The sequence below is a fragment of the Eptatretus burgeri genome, chromosome 3 (genome assembly GCF_056783735.1).
Source record: "Eptatretus burgeri isolate ZD-2024b chromosome 3, Ebu_testis_v1, whole genome shotgun sequence".
Classification (NCBI taxonomy): Eukaryota; Metazoa; Chordata; class Myxini; order Myxiniformes; family Myxinidae; genus Eptatretus; species Eptatretus burgeri.
Window position 1 is genome coordinate 23,087,301 of NC_140963.1, and position 17,809 is coordinate 23,105,109.

Consider the following 17,809-nt stretch of genomic DNA (forward strand, 5'->3'; position numbering starts at 1 on the left):
TGGTCCCGATGGATTTGAGATATATATATATATATATATATATATATATATATATATATATATATATATATATATATATTTTACCATTTTGCTGGGTTGGTAGGATAGCATTGGGGTACTGTCCATGCATTCACATTTGAGCTAGCTGTCCAGCCTGCGTTTGAATCTCACCCCAGCGAAAAACTGTCACCCTTGTGATTTTTTAAAAACTTTTTTTAACGAAAGGTGGCTATCAAGCTGGGCATCCCATCTGCCAGCATAAGTTGGCAGACATTAAAGATCCCACCTGTTCCAGAAAGATGGGTCAGAACTGTTGCCCCTGGTCTACCCCACAAGGTGGGAATAAGTGGGGCCGTTAAAGTAGTTCTGCAATTTTTCCCTTTCTGCTTAAAAAATGTATATCGATGTAAAAATATGCAAAACCATTGTGCACAGTCTTTTGAGTTGTGGTCCATGGTGACTTGCCCTTTGACAAGACCATCCCTTCATCAAACGAAGTGCACCAAAATATATTTTCCAGCCATTTATAGAATGGCAGGTGCAAACAAATACTTGTTCTCAATTTCCAAATAACAGACTGGCGGTGCAACTGGATGAGCATCACCGGCAACACACCGACACGTCCGCACACAAGGAGGTCCATATCTCCCCTCAATGCTGTTGTTTTGAGTTGATTTTTGCTCTCAACAGCACTGCCAGTGCAGTATTCGTCAGATCGGTTTTCGATCAACACAAGAATACGAGATTGTAAGATGTGGGATGATGTTCAAAGTTTAATAGAGATGCTGTTAAAACTCAGCTCCATCCAAAAAGTACACAAGGGCAATGGGAATGGGTACAGCTATATAAAAACATAACAGTATATCAAAAAGCCTTCAAAAAAAAATAATAATAATGACAAACGATGTCAAAAAACTTATTTGATGAGAGTTCAGCAGCTTTCGGCAAGGCCTGCTGGATGTAGAGAGCTGGTGCAATAAACCCAGGTTTCAGCACAGGAGCCCTTTTGGTACTTGAACATAAACTCTATTTTTCAAACACAGCTGTGGGGCAACGATGTCTGGGCTGAACAATAAAAGGTGTTATCGAACGGTTAAATCCCCCCCCCCTCTCCCTTCCCTCCCTCTCGATACAAACCAAAGCTCAGATACATTGGAAAGAAAAAAAAATTGGTAAGCACCCCTGAGCCAAAAAAAAAGAAAAAGTCATTCACTGTACATAATTGAGAGATTACTTCAAATCTAAACATTACAACAATATTTAAACACTGAAACGTGATTCACATTCTCAGCTTGCCTGTTTTAATTTCCGAGTGTGAATGAAAGATAAAATGGGCATGAAAGGAACAAACGGAAGCCGGCGGCCAGATGTACATCGGCAGATAATTATTATTATTTTTTTCTCAAAGATCCAAGCCCATTATATATCATTGCTCGACCTACAGTCTTGCACTGTACAAACACTGAGGTTATTAACATTAATACAAAAGTCCCAAAAAGAGAATATGCAGTGCGAATGAGGCATCTATTGTTCTGCATCCCCTCTCCAAGCCCCCACCCCCCTTGCCCCTCCCCAGAAGAGCACAATGGAACAAGACCAGCCGCAGCGACCTGCTGGCTAGACGTGCAATTAACAGTGGTTGCTATTACTATGTACAAAGATGAAGTGCACGGGCAATTGCCTTATCAGATTTTTTTTTTTTTGCAACAAAAGTTGAAAATTAAACCGAACTGCAAACTCAATGCTACAATATCCTCGGTGGAAAAACTGCATTAAAAATGTCATAGCGGTTGATCATACTGTGGTGTCACAAATGGTATCTTGTACCTGCAGCTTTCCCAGACATTCCTGTCTCGACGAAAGGTATTTTGTTGGGATGCTTGAAACAAAAAAAGAAAAATAATAAGAAGAAGAAAGCTGCAGCTGTTTTGAAAATTGACAATATGTTCTCAAAGAAGATCTGAAGAGTACACAATGGTGTGAATATCCTTTCTTTAGAATACGAGTTCACTCAAAATGACAATGTGGTCTAACGCTGCAAAGCAGAGACTTTGAGCAAGCTCGTTTTCTAAAGGGATACTTTTTTTAATTAAACGTTAAGCAATGTGCATCACTCTGAGCCAGAGCCCGTGTCCGAATCGGAGTCTGATGAGTCGCTGCTTTCACTGCTTCGATTTTCCCCATCGCCGTCATCGTCATCGTCGTCATCATCATCGTCGTCATCTTCATTCTAACAAAAAGAGCAACATTGCATTCGTTGTGAGTTGCCAGCAGCAATTTGAGAAAACAAAGGGGATATAAAGTATGTATACAAAAGCTAAAATAAGAGTCCTCCACAACATGTCCAAAGTGGAAAGTCCCCCACATCTCCCCGTCCCTCCCCCCAAAAAACCCAACAAACAAACAAAAACAACAACAGCCAATCGCAAATCTGTTAAATTCAGGAGGGAGTCGCAGCTTATCCCAGCACTCCGAATGTCGCTAATGAAACTAAAGCAGGAAATGCCGCAAACTGGATTTCACACGTCTCGCATCACATCATCGTCAGTTCGGGTGACAACCATCTGTGAATAGTGACGACGAGGAAGACAGTTAAACGAGTGAACCCCCCCCCGCCCCTTTTTCCCCAATCTTCCATGACAGAGAATGGTTGATAATCCGTCGCTATCGTTTTGCCGACGGATGCACTGGGCTCTTGAGTTGTTGATATCCCAGTCACACACAATCTGTGCTCTCTTCCGATGACGAGTCTTTTTCTTGTTTCTTTTTCCACGTCTTTTGCTGACTCGCCGACTTTCAGCAGATCCTCATATTTATGGAAGTTTTGCTCGCGTTTGTTTCTCCAATGAAGCACAAGGTTTGTTGTGTTGAAAGTTTTTCTTCCGCATTAAATGGATTGTTGACAAGCATTGCAGACAGGAAAAAACCTAGTTTTCTGTCATCTTCCCTCAATGTCAAAAAGTCCAGGATGATTGAATGGAAGAACGGAGATGGAAAGAAAGAAGCGGTCTCTAATGTGCATGATCTTATCGGTATCGGAACGTGGTGTCGTTAACGATACCGATATTCGACAAAGGAAGCAATATCGGCTTGTTACCGAATTAAACATTAAACGGTGCATACGATAATCGGTGCGACACTCGAGCAAAGTGCTCGGCTGGGGTTTATGCTAACATCTGTCACATCAAAATTTATTTCTAATCATATACAAGTCTCCTTCCACTCGATATCCATGATGCTAAGCTCACATGCTGTCATTCAAGCTCTTGTATGAGCATCTGTTCGAACAGAAATGCCATTTGAAAACTTTTATCAGCACTGATGTCACTCCGTGGAGTTGAGAGACAATGTTCTGTGAACTGATGAAACCGTGAAGATTCAAAGGGGACCCACTTGGTGGATATACGCTTCAGCGCTTGCACGACATGATCGCTTTAGTTACCTTCGCCACCGAGTGTGGACGGAGATTATGTTTTCACCCCTATCTGTTTGTTTGTCTGTCAGCAGGATATATGTAAAAGTTATGGACGGATTTGGATGAAACTTGGTGGATGGATTTGGTATGTGACGAGGACAAATTGATTAGATTGTGGTAAAGATCTGGATCCGAGAATTTCAGAGATTATTTGCCATTGAGAGATGGGGCCAAAAACAGGATGCAGCACGAGATTTCAAAGTTGGGAATGCGTTTGGACAAAACTTGGGAGAAGAGTTGGGTAGGTGACAAGAACAAGTCGATTAGATTTTGGTTCATGTTCATGTTCGGATACAGATCCGGCCTCTCAGTGGGACACAAACCAAACTGCTGGACCTGGCAGAGGTACGCACTCCACCAAGTGCCATTCTAGTTTCTTACATAATCATGATAAAGATTATCAACCGAAGTAGTGCAATTTTATAATTGCCATCAGGACAAATTATGGGCTGGCAAGATGACCTTGAGGTACACACACTCGACTCTCAGCTCTCTAAACCTGAGTTGGAATTTCGGCCGAGCTATAAACAGTCTCCCTGGTGTTTCACAGGCAGCATGAATAACACTGGTCTGCATCATTTCAGAGGTCAAGGTTTTCTCAACGGTCCTTATATGTTTTTTGCATGCTGAATTTAGAAATATATCTCATTTCGCTCAATCAGGTCAAGTTTTTATGCTATCTCAATTTTCAGGAAAAAAAATAATCAAAATTTTAGATTTTTTAATTAGCATTTTTTTTATTCAAAATCAGACTTACATTGACAGAAAATGTACAAACTATATATAAAATGACACACAACTACCGTTAATGTGAAATTCAACATTAAAAAGACGAAGGAAAACAGCGACTGCTGGAGCGACTGAAGTTGGGTGTTGCCAGAAACAACGATTTATGTATATTTTTTTCTGAAATTTAAATGAAAGTAATTGAGAAGGCACTTTCTTCCACATTAAGTGTACTTGTGTGTACGTCATTATATGTATAGTTTGTACATTTTCTGTCAATGTCAGTCTGATTTTGAATTTTAAAAAAATGCTAATTAAAAAAACAAAAATTTTGATTATTTTTTATTCCTTAAAATTGAGATAGCATAAAAACTTGACCTGATTGAGCGAAATTAGTATAGATACATTTCTGAATTCAGCATGCAAAAAGCATATAAGAACTGTTGAGAAAACCGAGACCTCTGAAAAAAATATTTTAAATGCAGCCCAGTGTAATCTGTGCGTGCACTGTCCCTTGGATGGACATTAAGCAGGCGTCTCGGCTGCTAGCATTAGTTGGTGGATGTTGAAGATCCCTCGGTGTCCTTCGCGAAGAGTAGGCACACCATTGCCATGGAACAAATTCCAAATTCCTGCCCCAACCTCAGTCGACTATCAGGCCTGGCCCAGTCGATTCGTGAAGGACTTGGGCCAAGCTCCCCCCTCCCCTGCCCCCCACCCAACCCCGCAAGAATGTGGGAATAATTGTGGCCCTTAAAGAAAACGATAATGAGGCCAAATCATGTAAAATCCATTGCCACAAACTTGACCTCTCTCCACCCATCCCCTTCCCCATTTTTGAAATTGCCGTTTAAAATTTTTTTTAAAATGATAAAAAAAAATAATTGGAAATCTGACAACAGAGAGTGACATTTGATTGTGTGTGACAAAACTAGCAAACATACAAAAACAAAAAACAGATTATTCTCAAAATCCGTGACACTCAGTTGTGAAACAAGCAGGGAAAGCCGTGTTACTTTCTCTCAAATACAAGTGCAAAAGACATCTATCAATTCACGATGCTCCACGGTCGTTTAATTGCTGGTTCCGCATGATGCCTCAAGTTTGTCTTCACGTTATAGCTTTTTATCAACTCCAAGCTTCATTTCATCAAAAACTAAGCTGAGTACAAAGTGAAAGTACCTATTTTGCAGCACTTACCCCACTGTCAGAAGTGGAAGAATCAGAAGAATCATCCTGACCATCATCGTCGTCAGAAGAATCATCCTCTTCGTCATCATCAGCATCTTCATCATCGTCATCATCATCCTCCTCCTCTTCCTCCTTTAAGTAATCGTTGAAATTGTTTTGTGCCCCCCACCCCAAATAAAATAAATAAAATGCATGAATATTGGGCTTTTCTTGACAAATGGCAAATGATAATATCTGAATACAACATGTTTACCGGTTCAAGACTTAAATTCAATGCTCAATTATCAACAAGCAAGAGACTCGTGATCGGAATCAGTCAAACCCATCACCAAGACACAAATGAATGATGTATCATTTGATTTTGATGAACTGAACACTTCACAGAGCCTTGGTGCTGCTGAAGCAGTTTCTTGGCAATAATCATACTAGGAGGTTTGCCATTGCCTTTCCAGCATGGTTTATCCATGCTCTGTCCTTCTAAATGCTGAGGTAAAGCAAGGAAGCAGCACATTCCATTTTTAAAATCTTCGGTATGACTTGGCCAGGGTTTAAGCCTGGTGTTGGCTTAGCGGTTAGGGTGGCTGGCTTGGGATCTTCAGGTCCTGAGTCAACCCCCTGGTTTTCACCGTTGAATTAACACCAGGGGGGTTGACTCAGCCTGTCATCCTTCCGAGGTCGGCCAAACCCGAGTATCAGTGTACTGGTAATAGGGGCATTGCATCAGTAGCACAGCCGCACCCCCAGACAATGATGCTACCCGCAGCCTTGTGCTGCATGGGAAGGAGGTGGCGGTGGCCAGGATTTGAACTCCCGACTTCCCAGACCCAAAGCGTATGCTCTAACCATCATGCCACCGAGGCTGGTACGAGCACAACCGCACACAGTAATAAATAATAAAATAACTAACCGCTTGTTTCTTTGTCTTCTTTGAAGCCGTTGCCTTTGATGCGACAGACTTTGTCTTCCGTTTCTGGACATACAAAGCTTCATTAAAAACAAAAACAACTTGCCAACCACGATCAAATCGCAAGAATAAAATACAACCTGGCTTACATTTGATAGGAATTCCTTGTACGCTGCTCTTTCAGATGGAGAGAGTGTCTGCAACACAACATTGTTATTTGCATTTTCAAGATTTATTCCGAGTCCCAAACCATTTTGCAACCCACTTCAATTCAGTTAAGAGAACGTAGGAAGTGCGTTAACCCCAAAGCTGCAACCTCGCAGAACTTGACCATCGTTTACCCATCACATTGGTTTGATTATACATCAGTCACCCCACACTCTCCTTTCCCCAACGGCTGCCAACCAACCTTAAGCCAGGTGTCGAGCTGCGCTTTATACTTCTTTTGTGCCTCTTCTGCAAGCCGTTTATACTGCTCCTTCTGTGCGGGACTCAGCTCGTGCCAGCGTCGCCCGACCTCCATCATTCGCTCACGCATGGATATGTGTGCAAGCTCACCGTTGGAAAGCAGTCGCTGTGAATACATTTGATAGCCACTCCTGCCGATAAGAAGATAATAGTGTCAGTTTGGTAAATGGAAAATGGTTTCAACAATTGTTTTATTGTCAGGACACCTGTACAAAAAAGATTGGAGCTTTTTCTTGGACAGTAAAAAATTTAAATAAAAATACAAAATTTCTAAACAGCACCCTGACAATTAGCTTGGTTAACAGACAGACAAATACCACAAGTGTATCAGCGTACGTTGGTGGTTTCTTGGGTTCTCCTTCAAACTTCACCTTCTTAACAGGGGTTGGATTCATTTCGGCAACTTGTTTCTGCAGGCAGAGAATGAGAAAAAAAAAAAAATTAACCCTTTATTAAGCAACCATATATTCTCTTCCTGATCTAACAAGTCAATCCAAAACTTTTAGTGGTCCAAATGAGTTTTTGTTCATTTGTTTGACTGATCAAATGTTCATGGAAGAGGCCTTTGACTCAATCATTGTGAACTGGGATGTCAATATAAATGGGTGTTCTTCTTCTTCTTCTTCTTCTTCTTCTTCTTCTTCTTCTTCTTCTTCTTCTTCTTCTTCTCTTCTTATGTGTGGCAGCTTGGCTGCCGGGTTGCTATCATTTGGTTGCGGCGCAACTATGCTGCTGATGCTGTGCCTCTATACCGGTACACTGGTACTCATTTTGCCGATCTCGGAAGGATGACAGGCTGAGTCAACCCCACCTGGTGTTAATTCAGCAGCCAACGGGGCTCAAACTCAGGACCCTAAGATCCCAAGCCAGCTACCCTAGCCACTAAGCCAATACCAGGCTTAATTGGTGTTGGTTTACATGAGTCACAAGGGTAGACAATTGGAGGAGTGAACAAAGTATCTGAGATTTGAACCTAAGATCCCAACTCATAAAGAGAACGGCACTCAGAAGAGCACATACCTCCACAAGGCTGAATAGTTTACGTTTTGTATCCCACAGATAGGCCGGATCTGTATCCAGGCCTTTACCATAATCCAATCGGCTTGTCACCTCCCCAGCTCATCCACAGATTTTTGAGATACCGTGCCGTATTATACCGTTTTTGGTTGCATCTCTCAATGGTGACCAATCACGTCAAACAATTCGACGATCCGTATCCAGATCCAGATCTTCACCAACATCTAATAAATTCGTCCTCTTCTCACATCCAACCTATCCACCAAATCCGTCTGGATGAAACTTGGTGGACAGGTTGGGTGTGTGACATGGAAGAATCAATTTGATTTTGGTGACGATCCACACTACCAGATGTAGGGGTGGCCACAGGTGGGGCGCCCCGGGGCCCCCCACATTTTCGATGACATTTTGAAAATCCCTTGAAAATGTGCTTCTAAAGTTTTATTGTCAGTGAATGAAGATTGTAAAGTCTTTGTAAGGATATCTTTTCAATATTGTCCGTCACTGTGAGGGTCCTTTTCAAGCTTTGGCTTTTTCTAGCCGTTTCTTCCACGGTCCACAGAACGGATCCAACGTGGTCAAAAATTCCCGGGGCAAGCCTCGGGCATTGGGGGCCTGCATTCGGATCTTTTTTTTGGATCGATCATCGATGCTTCGGATGGTTGAGCGTGACCAACTAACTACGGCACTGCCCGTCAGAGCCCAGCAAGCACAGACGGAATACAGAGGTCCAGCCAGAGGAGGGGTGAAAAGGTGAAAGTCGACGTGGTAAAACTAGGCCAGGCCAGCACAGCACATGGCCGGCAGGGGTAGTATTGTACACACTGAAACTGCAGCTGGCAGGGAACGCTGTCAGTACCCTGCTTACTGGCGCGCACAGCACATTAACACGGTGTGACTTTCTATGTTCCAGGTGTGTGAAACATACTTGTTGTTCGTGATTCTGGTACGTTCCACGTGCACTCTGACAATATCTCGGTTACTCGTGACCTACCAGCTGCAGAAACCACAATGAGCAGCTTCGGTGACGACAGGCACAAATCCAGGGCTCCACAGAAATATAACAGTGGTGCTCAAAAGCGGAAACGTTCCAAGGAAAAAGATGAAAGACACAAGGCCGTCGTCGACAAGACCCAGAAAATCTCAGAGTTTTTCACTCCTGCACAAACAGGCGATTCGTCCATGACAGAGGCTGGAACACCAACAGAGACAGAACAAGTGGATTTGGCAACGCAACCCCCGCGTCAAGATTTGCCCAACATCTCGGAAGGTTCCACCGATGAAGAACATGCATCAGATGAAGAAGCGCGAGATATATTGACTGATCGTGGACCTGGCTTTGCCAATTGCATTGGATGTTGGCCTCCTGAGCGACTGTCGTCAGAGATGATCGACTTCTGGGCTTCACGAGATTTGGAGCCCCTGCAGAATTCGACTGGTCCTTTTGATTCATCCATACAGTTCGTTGAAGGTAGGAAACGCTGCTGCTCCAAGAATCTTTTTTACCGTAGACTACAAAACGGAGAGTCCGTGAAAAGGTCCTGGCTTTTCTTCTCCACATAAACCGGAAAACTGTACTTTATCGCTTGCAAGCTCTTTGGAGGCGCTACTGCCCTGGGCGGGGAAGGATTCAATGACTGGAAGCATGCCAGTCGTTCTATCGAGGTGCATGAGCGTTCGCATGTACATTGTGCGAATATCATCCGCTTGTCAGACAGAGCAACATGCGCAGGTCGTGTGGACACTGAACTCGTCAAACAGGTGAGTGAGATTGCGTCTTATTGGAGGGAGGTGCTGAAACGAAGTGTGAGCGTGATATCGTTTCTCGCTGAGCGTGGACTGGTGTTCCGTGGATCGGATGAAATTGTTGGGTCACAGACGAATGGTAACTACCTTGGTTTAATGGAATTACTTGTGGAATATGATCAATTTTTGGTGCAGCACATAAAAGAAATATGCCAACCAAGGTAGTGGCCACACCAACTACTTATCATCTACGACAATGTGAAGAGTTAGTCTCCATCATCGGAAAATCTGTTCTGGATAACATCGTCGCTCGTGTGAAAGAGGTAAAATACTTCTCTGTGTCAGTTTATTCTACTCCTGACATAAGCCACATTGACCAGCTCACAGTTATTCTACGATACATCGAGAATGAGGCTCCAGTGGAGCGTTTCATGACCTTTCTGAGCAACACAGGACACACTGGACTCCATCAAGCGACGGCATTACTGGATTTTTTGAAAGCCACTGCATTGGACATCGCTAACTGCCGAGGACAATCTTACGATAACGCATCTAATATGAGTGGCCGATACAATGGGATGCAGGGAATGATCAAACAGGAGAACCCTCTCACAATATTTGTGCCATGCGTGACGCACTCACTGAACTTAGTCGGTCAGTCGGCCGTGGGATGCTGTAGACCTGCAGCAGCATTCTTTGAATTCGTGGAACAGGTGTATGTATTTTTTTTTTACAGCTTCCACGTCGCGCTACGCCAGATTATTTGACGCTCTGAAAGCCAAAGGTCTGCAAGTACTAAAGCGCCTCAGCGACACTCGCTGGTCGGCTCATTCTGATGCAACCCGAGCTCTTGTAGACGGTTGCAGCGAAATCACGGATGTCCTCGATGAAATCGCAAACGATGAACAAATGAATCGTGAAACGAGAATCACCGCCGAGACACTTCACCAAACGATGTGCACGCTCGAGATAGGGTTCTCTGCTGTTTTCTGGTCTACTGTCCTTGGTAGATTTGATCGTACGAGTAAAACCCTTCAGTCGCAAGCTACCTATCTCACCACAGCCGTGCAGCTCCTCAAGTCACTGGCGAGCTTTGTGCAGTCATTACACGATCAGTTTGATACATTCATTGTTGACGGAGTGGAGCGCTCAGGTACGGAGGAATTCACTCGCGGATCGCGTGGACGAAAGCATAATGTCCGCCTCGCTCCCTTGGACTACAGACACACCCCAGAAGTAGAACTAGACACCATGGAGTCCTTTCGCACAAGTGGATACGTTGCAGTGATCGACGTACTGCTGTCGCAGTTGGAAAAGCGTACAAACGCTTACAGCGAGATGAGCGACAGATTTGGATTCCTGCGTGCTCTTGTTCAACTCGAAGTGGAGCAGATTTGAGAGTCATACTCGAAGCTCGTCGACCTGTATCGGGAAGATCTATCACCTGACCTCACAAAAGAAATGATTCAGTTCCAAGCCATGATGAAGGAGTCAGAGCCAGACTCGGGCCGTACTGAACTCGAGATGTACAGTTTTCTCATCGAGCGAAAACTCACCGATACTTTCCCAAACTTGGAAGTGCTGCTTCGGATTTACCTCTCACTGATGGTGTCGAACTGCTCTGGGGAGCGCTCGTTTTCGAAACTCAAGCTTATCAAGAACCATCTTCGCTCCACGATGGGACAGTAGACGCTGGTCAATCTGACCATCATTTCAACCGAATCCGATGTGCTCAATTCCATGCAGGTTGACAGTTTCATATCTGAGTTCTCTGCCACGAAGTCGCGCAGGAAGCTTGTTCATTGATGTGGATGACACTGCTGTATATTTGCGGTCGCTGGAAGTCAGCTATTAATCACCATTTCGGATTTCTCTTGCCTAGAGGGTTTTTAGTAGTTAGAAGATTTTTAGTCGAAGTTCGTAGTATGATTAATGACTGCGTCGTTTGTTATTTTCTTATATTAGTCCATCTCTATCTCTTACTCTTGTAGCAACAGCATTTTTGTGATTTGATTTTAGGAGCTCAGAGATAAGTCATCAGCTCATAGATAAGTCACCAGCCATATCAATAACAATCCGTCCATCTTGTCATATTGTCAGATTTAATTGTAATTTGTGAACATACGAGTATATGCCAAATCATTCCTGATCAGGATCTGCCAAATCTATAGATACAAGTTCAGTTGTTGATGAAAAAGCAGTTATAATTTAAGTTGTTGATTAATCTCCAAATTTGGGGGCCCCCCACAATCATTGTGCCCACGGCCCCCCACATGGTAAATCCGGCCCTGGCGATCCATATCCGGATCTGACTACTATAATTTTTTCAGTGATTCGTCACCATTGAGAGATTGGGCTAAAAATGATAGCAAACACGATATCTATATATATATATATATATATATATATATATATATATATATATATATATATATATATATATATATATATATATATATATATATATATATATATATATATATATATATATATATATATATATATATATATCGGTTGGGTGTGTCGCAAGGACGAATCGATTCAATTTTGGTGAAGATCCAAATCCGGATATGGAAACGAGAATTATTTCGTTTTTAAAGTGATTCTTCACCATTGATCGATAGGACCAAAAACGATATAGTACTGTATAGCATGACATTTCAAAAAGTTATTGGACCCAATATGTTCACGTGGATCAGGCATTGCGTGGTGGAGGTATGCGCTCTACCGAGTGCCCTTCCAGCCTTTTGTTATTGTGGGGCGAAGTTTTGACTTTCACGGTCATTTGGCGCTCTTTTAAAATAAGGGGTACGGGTCGTAAAATGTTGATTTCTCGCTTCACATGCAAGATGAGATGATGAAACTGATGAAAATGTATGCCTGTATACATGTCGAAGGTAGTGATGAGGTCTGTTTTGCACCCACTGCACATGAGGTTGATGAAATTCAAGATGGCCACCAAAAACGCAGGAAATTTGACATTCGAGATATCAGTGTGTAGTTGGCTCGAGGAAAGATGTCAGAGCGATGCATTCAGCTGAAGAAAGTGTCCAAAATAACATTTAAAATTTCAAAGCCATCAACCCTGTGAAATTCTTTCACATTTCATTGAATGCTTGACGCGAGTCGTTCCAGGTGCCAATAAAATAAGGAGTACACGTAGTGAGATTCCAGTATCTTACCCCGTATTATGGAAAAATTAAAGAAACTTTGCAGAGGTATTCATAATACATTCTTCAGAGATTCACATGGCTGATTCCCTGTCGATGCTGATTAACGGTGAACTTTCAAGGCCTTCTGGAATGAAGGGAGAAGGGATGATGGCGACTTAACACAGTTGTTTAAAAAAAGATCCCAAAACCATTTGGGACACTACTCACTTTTCCACGATGATATTTGAGTGTCATAATTCAATCAGACCGTCGTTGTTCTATTACAAGGATCATTTCCTCACAGTTGTTGCACAATGGCCCACAGCACCCAACGCATGCCATAACACTTTCAATGGATGAACTTGAGAACATCATCTGGCATGGCCTCAAGATCAGTCATGAATGGAACCATACATCCATCTTCAAGCTTCCAACCCCATTCAAGCTTGTTCAATGACTTATTGTTCAGGCTTTGCCAAACAATTTGAAGGTGACCGCATTGGCTGTGGAAGTGCCTGGCCCGCTCGGTTCATGGCAGTTTCTGAGGATCCAGGCAATTGCACCTAGCCATCATTGCCATATACCGAACATGTCTCAAAGTCGTGAGTGAGTCAGTTTCACAGCCTCCATTGATGTTGCAGAAGACACAAATTCCCACATCCCTAACTTCCATCACAGTCTTTTCCTCGCAGCTGATGATTTTGGCCAATGCTCCAACTCCGTCATCACCCTTCACTGCACATGAGTCTTTCCATGACCAAACATTCCGAATGTCGTGTCACAGCCACCCAAAGCATGAATGAAGAGGACAATCAGTTTCAGACTGCTGCTCATCTCCACTTCCTGTCTGATATTGTACACAGAGGTCTCTCCTCTCCTTTGAGAATTTTTTTCCTTCCTCAAGTAAATATCAGCCATGTCTTCTTGCCAGTGGTGCAGAAGTAAGACAAGCATGTCTGTTGTCTGCTACAACCACAACAGGCTGACCATTTCGAGCACAGTTAATGGCTGTTGATGAAATATTAATTTTGGCATCTCAGTCACTGAAGCTCACACAGTGACCTTGACTTTGCAAGAACACACCTGATTGAGAGATGAAGGCCAACCTGTTTCTTTCATTGGAGAAAAACACATTATGGTCTTTATGTATCATCCAAGTGCCACCGATTATGACTTCAGCAGACATTTTAACAGTTTGGCGTTTGTGTTCGTGGTCTTTTATGGAAGGCTGGCCATACCTATCAAATACAATGCGACAGTCCATATTTTGTCTTTACATATGAACAGTACTGTACAAATATGACCTGGTAGCGAGAGTTCTTCTTCCAGTGAATACAATGCAGTAGCCAGCCTCCATCCACTACGTTCAACACATTTTGTGCATACAACGTGGTCTGCATTCAAATTTACCAGTTCGCTCTGCAGTTCACATGCCAAGTCTACCTTATTCAACTTTCTCATCAACCAGTCCTTGAACAAAGAAGTAGGTATCGCCGTCATCTCATATTTGAAGTAAGAGGTCCTCATCCTCCCGGTAAACAACAGTGGTACATCTTATGAACAAGACTGCCGGATCAATGTGAACGGTCTTCTTCTCGACTCTAATTCCTGGCTGTTGATCCTGCAGGGTGTGAATCAGATCCTTGCACTTTACTGAGGCATCAGTGAAGCAGCAGTCATCCAGTTTCTGTTGAATCTCCAAGCTCACGTCTTCCATTCTATCACAGTTAATGCCATAATCACAACCTGTATTGATTCCAGTGAGCGAAGACTGATAACAGCAGAGTCAAACAGAGTATGGTCATTGAACCATTCAATAAGTTTGACAGTCTTATTAATTGCATTCTCGACAGGACTGACCAAGATCGATGTGCTGTTCACTGGTGCTATGATGCAACTGAGTTAGCCAGGACATGGCCCCATGGACAGAAGCGCACTTGTGCAAACTGTAAATCCCCTTTTATTTTGGCGGATGCTTTTGGTCACCCCATGACCAGAGTTCGGCCATCAGGCCTTTTCAGGGAGCGCATCATCACTGGCTCAATTACAAGATTCGTCCATAAGCCTCCCTAAAACCGAGTCATTCTCCTCACAACATGACAGCCTTGCATGAACTTCTCAAAGAGCCATGGATAAATCTCCAGGAGTTTGCACATAACTTGAAGATACAGCCTCGCACACTTGGCATAGTTGGAATGTCCGGTCACGGCAAACAAATTCAGCAGTTTGCCAACAGCTGTGAGGTGCACTTCCCAGTCTCCAGTCCGTTCAGCCGTATTGAAGTCCTTTAACATGGCGACATCATACAAGTACTGGACTCAGAGCTTTGCATTCTGTGATCACTCCTTCAACATTGTTTTCATTTCCAGGAGGCTGTGATCAAGAACAGCAAAATCTCTGGAATTGACTAACTCATGAGCTGTTATCCCCTGATCCAAGACATCACCGAGAAGTTCTCTCAGATTCTCAAACTGAGCTGTTTCGAGTCTACCAATACAATCCAATCCAATGGGACCATACTCTGTACAGAGCGTCGGTGCTGCCAAAGCAGTCTTCTGGGGTATTGGGCACAATTCTGGATGGGTCGCCACTCCGACACAGGATACTCAAATAGCCCATTCATCCCAGCAAGCTGGTACTCATTTTGCTGACCTCAGAAGGATGACAGGCTGACTCAACCCTACCTAGTATTAATTCAACGGTGAGTGGGATTTGAACTCAGGACCCGAGGATCCCAAGTCCACCACCATAACCATTAAGCCAACACCAGGCATATAGTCTACCAGCAGACAAAGACTTGTCTGTCACTGTTTTTGCTTCTTTTCTAACCTCATTGCAAGGTTCACTTGTGTCATCCAATGAATCCATTATTTGCTCACCAGGATCACCATCATTAACCAGTAGACTTTCAACATGTTACATGGGCATTGTGTCCCAGGGTTACACATTACACACCACGTTACATGCCTCCATCAGGATATGTCCCCGGAGAGCATGCGCAATTGCTTTGCTGGTCAGCATGTGAGATACAGCATTGAAGCCATATACCTGATCAAGGGCCTCGTCAATCCCAGATAAGTTCATCATATAACCAATGCTGCCGAGAGTGCTCAGCACACAACTTTTGGCATACCATTGGCAGTGATCATTTCCATGATCTTAAGACAAAGTGGCTGATCAAAAGTGACCTCCACTCATTTGTTCCTCTTTTTCCCCACATGTGGAATAAACGTCAACATCCTATTCAATATCATTCTTCCCTCCAGGTCTTCAAGACAGCTGTTCACCACCATTTCAGATCGGCCCCAATTGAAGACCATGATCTTTTCTACCCTCGTTAACCCCACCCAAATATCTCCTAATTTTCTTGTTTCTCCTTTCCCCTCCTTGGAGTTTCCTTCTCCATGCTTGCATGTTTTGCATCCTGTTTTTGTCTGTTACGTCCAAATCCGTGAAGTGGGCTGGGTCTTCCATGTATCTCAACTGTGTATCCAAAAAACAAAATGTGCAAGATATGAGATTTTATGAATTTTTTTTTTTAATTCATTGTTTGCCAGGTCCCATTAACACCCACAGAAAGCACATATTTTTGAGGTCTGGGACTCTGTTAAGCACATCAATGTTATGTTTAAAAGGTGGATTTATGCATTTGTTGAGAAACTTTTTTTTTTGTTAAGCCACACTGTGTTTGAGATTCCACCCGTTGCCTTCGGCAAATCAGTGACGGCTACTTTGTCACACAGCTTCCCTTCATACGAACCATAACCTCTATTTTATCCCACAGATTATTATGGTTATTGAAGCTCACAAATATAGTGAAGCTCAACTTTATGCCGTGGAAAGAAAGGCCTTCAAAGATCATTGGAATGTCCCGTGATGAAGCTGAGTCTATGGGTGTATCTGCACTTTCGCATAACTGAACCGTTATATGCTCTAGCTCCCCTTCAAGCCGAGACACTCCACTAACAAAAAAAGAAAAGAAAAGAAGAAGAAAAAAGAAGCCATATACCCCTGGTAAGCTGCAATACAGGTGAAACGTACCTAACTGTTTCAAAGGTAAGCATCTGGTTTTCAAAAATGAAAATGCAGCTCAAGTGCCATTTAAAGTGAGAAGGGAAGGCCACATTCCCAAGTGTCGACAGAATCAGCAAGCACTTGTTTTTGTGAAACTGTGCCAGGATTCCATGTGTCTGATAGAAGATGCTCCATTATGCATCCTGCTGATACATCTTGCAATAAACCCATGTCCATGTGGAAGTGACATCGGTGTTAAAGGTTTTCACGAACAAATGTTAACCAACAGCATTCCTGTTCAAAGAATGCACAACTGACAAACTTCTGTACCCAATGATATTGTAAATGAACATAAGCTGCACTCATCAGAAACCAAAACAGCATTACTGAAAGTATAAATGTACTGTCGACGACTTCATATACAACATGAGAGCCCATAGAACACCTTACCCCATGCAGTCTTGTGAAAAAAGGGCATGGGCGGGGTCGGTGAGATTAGATTTGTCAAGATGAACATGCCGTAATATTTTGTTCAGGTACTGCGAACTGAAAGAGTTTTGAAAGTGCCAAAAATTCGATTTGTGTTCTGCAGTGTTCAAGTATAATATAAATCAATTGAAATAAAATAAAGATTTTAAGGGTTGAAGAACAAAAAAAAAATTTTTGCCACGTTAATTGCCGTTGATGTGTCTTTTACACTACCTTATTTAACAACTTATGTTAGTTCTTGTGCTTGATGTGCGTATAAATGCAAGTTATTCAGAACAACATGGATGAGGTAATTGTGTCCACATGAATGGTGCATGTCCCCTTCTTTATGGTCCACGTCCACGAAGAGCCACTGGAGGCTATTTAGTCACCCACATGTTTTTTTTAAACGTTTTAAATGAAAGATTGGTGATTTTTATTACACATATTTTAGCACTATTTATAAACAGGATGAGATTGTGTCTGTAATATGGATTCGGAAGGAGAATTACAGATTTGTTGACAGGAATACATATACAATGCCTTCAGAAAGTAGTCACACCCCTTCACTTATTCACATTTTTTGTTACAGCCTGAATTTAAAACGGATTATATTAAAAAAAATTGTCATCAATCTACACAAAATAC

The 17,809-nt window shown here is 42.7% G+C and overlaps 1 protein-coding gene across 3 annotated transcripts in view; it reads right to left on the bottom strand.

The window, feature by feature from the left end:
• Positions 1-755: 755 nt before the first annotated feature.
• UBTF (upstream binding transcription factor) overlaps positions 756-17,809 on the bottom strand; it is a 79,009-nt gene continuing 61,955 nt past the window's right edge. For all 3 annotated transcript variants that reach the window (XM_085872687.1, XM_085872686.1, XM_085872688.1), the window contains exons 16-21: positions 7,101-7,174; positions 6,706-6,895; positions 6,446-6,493; positions 6,300-6,362; positions 5,402-5,524; positions 756-2,230 (exon numbers count right to left, since the gene is read on the bottom strand). In XM_085872687.1, coding sequence (XP_085728813.1) covers positions 2,111-2,230; positions 5,402-5,524; positions 6,300-6,362; positions 6,446-6,493; positions 6,706-6,895; positions 7,101-7,174 — 618 coding nt within the window. In that variant the 3' untranslated portion in view covers positions 756-2,110. The remainder of the gene's footprint in view (positions 2,231-5,401; positions 5,525-6,299; positions 6,363-6,445; positions 6,494-6,705; positions 6,896-7,100; positions 7,175-17,809) is intronic.